This window comes from Mus caroli, chromosome 6, assembly GCF_900094665.2.
Source record: "Mus caroli chromosome 6, CAROLI_EIJ_v1.1, whole genome shotgun sequence".
NCBI lineage: Eukaryota > Metazoa > Chordata > Mammalia > Rodentia > Muridae > Mus > Mus caroli.
Genome location: NC_034575.1, coordinates 81,135,396 through 81,145,153, shown reverse-complemented (window position 1 = coordinate 81,145,153; position 9,758 = coordinate 81,135,396). Strand labels below are relative to the sequence as shown.

The window sequence follows — 9,758 nt, the reverse complement described above, 5'->3', positions numbered from 1 at the left end:
TTTATATATTACCTAGTAGTTTATATATTACCTAGTAGTTTATATATTACCTAGTAGTTTATATATTACCTAGTAGTTTATATATTACCTAGTAGGTAGGATCTTTCCCGAGGACCTTGTTGGAAACTGCAGTCTTACCCTCATTCCCTGCGTTCTTTTTGTTTTTCTCCACTGTGCTACTGTACTTTCGGTACATATTTTTTACTCATGTAGTTGTTTTTGTTTGTCTCCCTCCATTAGAATTAGCTCTACTTTAGTAGCAGGTTTGCTTATTTTCTTGATTGTGCATCTCTTCTGACTTTCTAAACAACAAATGTTACAAAGTGAGTGCGCAACAACTGTTTCTTTAAAAAGAAACATAATCAATTCTGTTAATTGACAAACTCATCATTTATGCCTTTACAATTTNCACTTATAGTTTATATCCATTTAATTACTTAATCCAAAGCCAGGACTGCTATTTCCCCTATTTCATTGGTTGGGAAACAAGAACAGATGATTTGAAATTTTATAATAATCCACAAAGCTGAGGTCAACCTTTTCTGACTTGAAGTACATTCCTCTTCCGTGTCATTCACCTTCAATCTCTTTATTCTTTTCACATATTTAAGGGATATAATTTTTAGGGGTGTGTGTGTGTGTGTGGTGGATCCTGAAAGCAGATATAGAAATTGTTTTTCATTTTGCACAGTTCATATTCTACAGATGTAGTTTGTTACATTTTGAGATGACTGTGAGAAAGAGTAAATTAATGTCCAGTAAACTGGATCTTATACAAGATTGTATCTTAAAATGGAACCTCTTAAAGATAAGAACTGCCTCCCTCTAGGAGCCCAGTGGGCACAAGGAAATGTAAATTATGGAGTCTGGTAGGGTTTGGAGAAATGGGCAACTGTCCTGGCTCCCCATAGCCTTTGTGCTTTAGGGTTCATTTTAAATAGCCCTTTTTAGATGCATATGCAGTGTGGTGGGAAAGCAGGAATCTATGTAGGAGTGCTATACTGATTGAGGAGGGCGAGCAGTTCTTAGCTTACACGGTAGATTATTACTAGGAAACTGGGATTCTTGGATGAATTGAATGCAGAATGGGAAAATGTAACTGAAAATGTTTATTTACAGTTCTTGGCATAATTCTGTTTTCCCCCCTTTTGCCAAGCTGGTAATAGCAATGGAGGAGCTGAAGCAGTGTCGACTACAACAGAGAAATATTTCTGCCACTGTCGATAAGCTAATGCTGTGTCTTCCAGGTGAGGAACAGCGAATGGAGTGGGATTCTTGATGTAATTCCTTTAGCTGAGTTAGTTGTTTATTTTGTTTAATGATGCATGTGACATCTGTTTTCTCTTTCAAGTCCTAGAGATGTACAGCAAACTGAGGGACCAGATGAAAACCAAAAGGTAAGATTTTTAAATTGGTCTTTATTACCAAAATTTTCTTTTATTTACAATACTTAAAAAAAGAGATTATTTATTTATTTATTTATTTATTTATTTATTTATTTATGTGTGTGTACACGTCTGTGTTTTTGCTACATGTGTGTGGATACCCACAGAGGCCAGAAGCGGGCATTGGATCCCCTGGAGCTGTAGTTACAGCATTTGTGTGTTGTCTGATGTAGGTGCTGGGGTCTGAACTTGGGTCTTCTGTGAGAGCAACAAGTACGCTCAACTACTGTCCTGTCTCTCCTTGCGTGTTGAGCTGTTGAGCTGTCTCAAGTCTTTCCTTTACTCCCATAATCTCTTCAGGTTTAAGGAGTGCAGGCATGTTATTTTATTGCCCCCCTTTTTTTTTTCTATTTTGTAGATAAGAGATTGTCAATATGCTGGCTTGATTTTGCTGTTTTTTTAAAAGGTCATGTGTACAATCTGAATTTTAGTTGAGCTCTTTAGATTTTTTATGCCTGACATAGTTATCTTTGTATGGCTTTTAGTAATTCATTTTCCATTTGTTCTCACTGTTACTTGATCTTTCTCTGTATATCTGCTTTCCTCTCAAATCTAGTTAACTAGATTTTAAGAGTCTATCTTGTTTTCACTAGTGTCTTATAATCCACACCTCTCTATTTCTTTGAAATGCTTGCTTCTAAGCTTACAGTAATCTTCTTTAACTAATATTGGATCTTAAAATAATTATGACAAATCAGTATAAGTAAGATTTTTGTAGTAGTAGTGTCTATTCAAATTGAAATGCTTTATAGATTTAATTATTATAATTATTAATTATTAATTGATAATTATATGAAATTATCTCACTGTACCACATATACATATATAATTATTCATCAATTAAAAATTTAAAACTATACCTCTGTTTTACCATCCCTCCCTTAGTGTTATTNTTGTAATTACTCTTGTATCAGAATATGACATAGTGCCTATAATACAGTTTCATTTTTGATAAAAACTTTTACATAAAAATGTTTTAAAAGTAAGATTCAAAAAATTCTTCATTTATTTATATATTTTAAGTGATTCTGACACTTTAGATCCTAATTCTTTACTATGTCTTTTTGAATTAAAATTATAGTTGTAAATTCTTTAAGAAATATGGCATTTCTGAAATAGCTTATGTAAATAATTGTTGTTATTTTCTATACTGTCACATCCACCATTTTATGTGTACAGTTTAGTGCTGTCTTCAAAAAGGTGTCCTCATGGCTCTTCTGCAGAGCATGTCAGTGTTCTAGAACAGAAGCCTGCTCCCATTGTTCTTTCCCTTAGTCTGCACAGCCACCACTTCCATATATCTATATGTTTGCCTATGTGACTATCATATAAATGGGGCCACACAGTTTGTGCCCCTTTATGTTTGACTTCTCCCTTTTACCGTGTTTTTAGGATTTAGCCGTGCTCTGGTGTGAATCAGTACTTCACTCTTTTTGTGCGGGTGCTTCTCCACTGGGTGGATGGACTACATTTTATTTTTTCATCATTTGATGAACAGNGGGGTCATTTTCACTTTTTAAGTATGATGAATAAAGTTATGGATGCTTATAAATTTTTCTGTGGAAAATGTACTCACTAAGTTTTCTTGGGAAGTAGTGATTTGCAGATCTGATACTTCCAGACCCACCCATATTTTAAGGCTCTGCTAGGGCCAGCTATGATAGCTTATGCCTTTGAACACTCAGGAAGCAGAGGAAGGTGGATCTTTGTGAGCTTGAGGCCAGTCTTATCTCTATAGTGAGTTCCAGGCCAGCTGGGGATGCAAGGTGAGACATTCCACAACAACANCAACAACAACAGCATCAGCATCAGCGTCAGCATCAGCGTCAGCATCAGCAGCAGCAGCAGCAGCTCTGCCAGGCCAAGTAGCATCAGTTTTAGAGACTATTTAATCTGGTCTGGATGGCTCAGTGGTACTTATGAACCATGCCGTTTGGCTGTTTAGGGTTAGGACATTTCTCTGTTTTTTTTTTTTTTTCTGACTTCCCTAAGTGTTCATCTCATACCTCCTGTCACTATGTCCTCTTCTCCTCTCTTTCCCCCCACTTCTCTCCTCCAGTGCTTCTCTCCCCTTTTCCTTACCTCACATACCCCTGTCTGGTCTAGTACTCAGCAAAGACTCCAGGCAAGCCCTATGCAGGTTTCCCCTTTTAGGTCTATTATTTGATGCCTTAGGTCAGCAAATCTTTGGGCTCTGAGACTTTTTGCTGACTGTGACCATGATGTAGCGATCACCTTCAGGTAGATATNCCACCTTGTTTGTTTTCTTTCTTTGGAGTTCACAGTTGTCTGCTGCCTGCTGCTCGATGGCTGAAGACAGTTGTCTAGGTATTAGACAGAACCTACTTGGTTATAAAGTGTTGCATCATGTCTGTTTCTTGTTAAGCTTTCATGGCTGGAGGCCTTCTTGAGCTGTAAATATTGTTTATACTATTGACTTTTGTGTTTCCTAACATATCTTTGTTAATAATGCTCCTCTATTACGAAAGGAACTGCTATTTTTCTGCCATGAAAGCTTATATTTCATATTTTATTGTTATAAATGAGAGGAAAATATTTATAGGTAACTCTGATTCACTTTTAGGGACCTCTTAGTAGAATTAAAAAAAACATCATCTTGAAAGAGTTCTTCTTATTACAATAGCATTCAACTATCTTATTAGAAACTCTTCTAGAGCAGCTGTTCTTGAGCTGTGAGTTGCGACCCTTTTGGGGGTCAAACAAACCTTACACAAAGGTCACCTAAGACCATTGGAAAACAGATATTTACAGTGTGATTCATAACAGTAGTAAAATTACACTTAAGAAGTAGCAATGAAAATAATTTATGGTTGGGGGTCACCACAACGTAAGGGTGGCANCACTAGGAAGGTTGAGAACCACTTCCAAGAGGGAAAGAGGAGAGTGAGCACCATGNGGATGGAGTGGAGGAACTGCTCTTCAGGGGGTTTTCTTTTTAAAGACAAGGTTTTGCTATGCAGCTTTGGCTAGGCTCACTCTGTGANCCTACTACCTTTGTCACCTGATTAAAGGTATGTGTTACCACCACACTTGACCTCATTAGTTAATTTATTTTTACATTTTGTAAGATTTCATTTTTTTAAGTTTTTGATTTTGTGTATATGTGTGTATGAGTTGTGTATATGTGCATTAATGCATTGGGGTAGAGGTACCCCCAGAGTTTAGAAGAGGGTGTCAGATCCCCTGGAACTGGAGTCCTGTATGGTTGTGAGCTGCCAGATATAGGTGCTGGGATCAAAGTACTCTTTGTTTGTTTGTTTGTTTGTGGGATTAAAGTGTTGTTTGTTTGTTTGTTTGTTTGAGACAGGGTTTCTCTGTGTAGCCCTGGTTGTCCTGGAATTTATCCTGTAGACCAGGCTGGCCTCAAATTCAGAGATCTGCCTGCCTCTGCCTGAGTGCTGGGATTAAAAGTGTGCGCCACCACTGCCTGACTCCAAAGAACTCTAACAATGAATCATCTCCAGTCCCCAATTGTTTTAAATGACTGTTTCATTTGTATATATTACCATATGTGGTATATATACTTGTCAGTGTGGGTGCATATTACATGTAGGCAGGTATATGTATATGTGTATGTGTATGTGTATATGATCTATCTACACACACACACACACACACACACACACACACACACACACACACGTTTGTGGTGGCCAGAAGTTGATTTTTTTTTTTTAAATCACATCACTCTCTACCTTTATTTTTTTGAGATAAGATCTGCCAGTGAACTTCAGGGATCCACCTGTCTGCACCTCACAGAACTGGGGTTATAGGAATATCCACCACACTGGGATTTTTATGTGGAATNAGGATCCAAACTCAGATCCTTATGCCTGTGCAGCATTATTTACTGACTGAGCCATCTCTACATCCTTCATTCAGTTTTAAAAAACTTTATTTAATTTTATGTGTGTGTGTCTAAGTGCATATACATGTACCTTTAAAGTGGAGTTGCAGATAGTTGTGGACTACATGGGTGCTGGGAATAGAACCTGGGTCGTCTGCAAGAAGAGTAAGCATTCCTAACTGTTGAGCCACCTCTCTAGCCCTTTGCATTCAGTTTTAATAAAGTATAGGTTGATAAAAGTAATACCAACATCTTGTATGAAATTTTCATGGACTCTATAAGTGGGGTTGTATGTGTGTTAAATATTTAATTGGCCGCCATTGGTTAGTTGTTTATCTGTTATATCAAACACTTTAGACATTTGAATAATCTTATTGATCTATTATGTTTGGGACATAAGCTTGCTAGGAGAAAAGAGACAGTGGGAAATAAGGTGCTGTTAATTGTTGCTAGGAATAATTGGGTTTTGTATTAATTAGCCTTGAAAAATGTGGTTCTATTTGACAGAGCAGATGTTTTCATCATGGGCTGCATGTCTGCAGGCAGCATGGCTGAATTCTTCTCATTCTGTAAACAGAGTTCTTAGGTAGAACTAAACCCCANAATGTATTTATCTTGGTGGTTCAATTTCTATTACATGCAGCTCTTCATACCTAGTTGAGTCATTGCTATTCTGCATTTGCTAAATCATGTAAAATTGTAATATTTTAGAGTCTAAAATTTTAATGAAAACAACTATTTCAGATTTATATTTGTATTTTTATTTCTAAGTTTAAGATGAACAAACCTCTCTTTTCTCCATCTGCTTGGACTAAGAGTTTAATTCTTAGAACCTATGAGAAAGAACCAAAAAAAAAAAAAACAAAAACAAAAACAAAAACCAATAAACAGACAAAAAAAGAAATAAACAAGCCTGTAGTCTTGGTGTTTGTTTTTGAGTGTTGAGTCAAGAATTGCTGAAGTGTCTGCTGTAAAGAGACTGTGTTCAAACTAGACCTGTGTATCTGTTTCATCTATGGAAGGAATGAGTTTTCCCTTTCTAGACAGATGGAAAATGTCAAAATTAGGGAATTTTAAAGTCTAAAGAGGAAAATTATGAATATTTTGCTGTCTAAAGAAAAAACACTATATGATTCTCACTTTCGTGTTTGTTCCTAGTTATTTATTTGAGCTTTTTTGTCTATGATTTGTATTTGGTGCTAGATATCTATGATTTATGAATAAATTATGCATAGTTATACTTTCTTTTGAAGACAGAGTCTGACCTGTAACTTACTATATAGTCCAGGCCTTGAATTCATGGTGATCCTCCTGCTTCAGCCTCTCAAGTGCTTTGATTATGGCCAGAGCCACTATGTTTGGCTTTATAAATCCTATGACTGTATTTGTAAGGTCTGTTTGTTTTTAAATTAGTACACCATCTGGGAAACATTACAGCATCAGCATCATTCATGAAAAGGATAAATCAAACCTCCAGCTCAGCTCTTTGCTCTAAAAACCTATTTAGCACATTATTCATAGGTAGAGGAGTCATCAACCAGACACTAAAGAGAACCAATGCTGTCTTTGATCTTAGGCAAAAGCCTGAGANGTGTTTGTTATTTTCAAATGTTTTCTATTCAATAATATTGTAAATATTTTAATCAGTTTATTGATATTTTAATACATGGATGTATCACAATTTATTTAGCCAGCCAGCTTCTTCTTATTTAATACCTATTTTACTTTAATTAGTCTACAATTCAAGAGGCTTATATAGTTTTGACAATTGCACTTCTTTTGAAGTAATGCAGGCAGAAAGGATATCTTGAGAAGGGATGGAGAAATGTTCAGGTGTAGAGGTAAGTGAAGGAAACAGAGCAGTGGGGCATGTGGTATGAGAGCAGGAGGCTGCACAGTTGACGTTGAGACGAGACGCAGGGGCAACAGGGAAGGCAGCAGGGAATGTTGGACAAGAGCCAAGTGATGGCATTCAGGGAGATGTCATAATGAAACTGTGTTCTGACTTAAACAGAATAAAGAGGGAGTAAACCTATAACGACTTCTAAATATATACACACGATATTAATAAAAAGCNTTTTTCTTCTTTTTGTTTTTGAGACACAGTCTCATCATTTAACTCTGGCTGGCCTGGAGGCTCTTTATGTATACCAGGCTGGTCTCAAACTTACAGAGATCCTCCTGCCTCTGCCTTCTAGTATCAAAGGCATATGTCACCAAATCTGTCTTATCTGCCCCACCCCCTTTTCTTGGCAATAGTTAATTATATAGCCCATGCTGGCCCCAAACTTGTGATGTTTTTCTTATCTCTGCCTTTTGAGTGCTGTAATTATTGGTGAATGCTACCATGTCTAGTTTTTATATNAGAAAATGTTATTCATGTGCATAACTTTTTGGAGACAGATTGTTAGACAGCTTAGACTTACTTAGAATCTTCATCTTCCTGCTTCTGCCTCCCAAATTCTGGGAGTATGACATGTGTCAGCACACTCAGCTAGTTGTTTTTAGTTGATTTATGAATCTTAGTATGCCTATAGAAACTTTCTTAGTGTCATATGAATAGTATCCATTCTTTTATTATGTCTCTCTGAATTGCCAGAATTACTCATTTTCTTGAAGACATATTAATAGAGTCAGGTCATGGATCAGAGATCTCACTTTAAGAATTAAAGCCACTGGAGACAAACAAATGTAAGCAAAACACCTCCAAGTGTAGTTGTGGGTAAGGACCTCCTTTACAAGATTCCAGAACTCAGGGAACAATTGCAAGAATTCACAAATAGGACTACATAAAGTTTAAGAAACTTCTGTATGGAAAAAAAGTGAACAGCAGAATGAAGAGACACCCACAGAATGTAGCAGAATCCTTGCAAACTGTATATTGAATAGGCGATTAATATCTAGATGTTACAGAGGACTGAAAAAAATTAGACATCAAAGGAACAAATCATCTAGTCAGTAAATAGGAAAATGAACCAAATAGACAGTTCTTCACAAAGGAAAGCCAAGTGCCTAAAAATATTTGAAAAGGATGATCAACATCTTTAGCTACCAGGAAAACGTAAACTAAACCTATACAGAGATTCCATCCCTGGGGGCCAGTGAGATAGATGCTCATTGGGTAAAAGTGCCTATTAGGCAGGATTACTGCAAGTTGTTCCCAAACCCTGACATGTGCCTATAACTGCGCTCTCACCACATAAGCAAAATAAATAAATAAATAAATAAATAAATAAATAAATAAATTAAAGTTTTAAAATAACAGAAACAAAACAAATAAAAAGAAATCCCATCTCTGTCTTACCCTAGTTAGAATAGCTGTTATCCAAGAAGGAAAAAGACAGAAATTGCTAGTGATGTGGAAAAAGGACATATATGAAGTAAAGACGCTCATGAAGATATAAGCACTGTGGAAAACAGTTTAGAGATTGCTCAAAAAGCTAACTATAAAATAGAACTATCATATTATCAAGCTCTATCTCTCCTGGGTATATACCTGAAGGATGCTAAATCAGCACACCACAGAGTGAACCACACCACAGAGGTACTTCCATATCATGCTCAATTATATACTTAATCATGATAGCCAAGGTATAAAACCAACCTTAGCACCCATTACCAGATGAATGGATAAAGAAAATGTGGTTAATGTACACAATTCACCCATAAAGGAAAATGAAATTAGGACATTTGCTGGAAAATGTAGTATGGAGAGATCATTATGTTAGATTAAATAAGTTAGACAAATATTGTATGCTTTTTCTCATGTACAAGCTAGCTTGAAATTTAAGTATATGTATGAATAAGGTATAATGATATATGAAAATTCTATGAGCCTTTTTTGTATTCNATATTAAAATGCAAGAATAAATCTAGATTATACAAATATTTTATATACTAATTAGTATTATATAATAAGCATATATATGACATGGTAACAGGAGATAACCAAAGGAGGAGGAAGGTATAAAAACAGTGAGGAGGAAAAAACAAGAGGGTAATGAGGGAATTAAATGGAAGCAAGCCATGTTTTCTCTTACGTGCAGAAATTAGATTTAACTGCACACATTAGCATCCTTNCCTATACAAATGTTGTGACAACCAAAGGAGACTGAGGGGAAGATGGTGATTACTGAAAGGGAAGGAGGAAGGAAGGAGGAAGGTGCTGGGGAGTAAATGTGAGCAAGATGCTTTTGTTATAAACCCATTTTTTATATTAAGACATCAATAAAAAGAAACTTAAAATACTGATTCCAGTTACTTGAGGTTATTCTGTACTCTATCGTTCATCTTTAATTTTTAGCCTATTTGTATCTTTCAACTTAAAGTATGTTTCCTGTAGATAAAATATCATTGTGCTTTTTATAATTGCACCCTGGAATGTTGTTTAGTTGGACTTTATAGTCCTTTCATACTTAACGTAATTAAGGTTGGATTTTTTTTTT

At 35.9% G+C, this 9,758-nt stretch overlaps 1 protein-coding gene across 3 annotated transcripts in view; it reads left to right on the top strand.

The window, feature by feature from the left end:
* Exoc6b (exocyst complex component 6B) overlaps positions 1 to 9,758 on the top strand; it is a 424,430-nt gene that overhangs the window by 66,391 nt on the left and 348,281 nt on the right. For all 3 annotated transcript variants that reach the window (XM_021164559.1, XM_029478862.1, XM_029478861.1), the window contains 2 exons: positions 1,157 to 1,247; positions 1,352 to 1,397. In XM_021164559.1, coding sequence (XP_021020218.1) covers positions 1,157 to 1,247; positions 1,352 to 1,397 — 137 coding nt within the window. The remainder of the gene's footprint in view (positions 1 to 1,156; positions 1,248 to 1,351; positions 1,398 to 9,758) is intronic.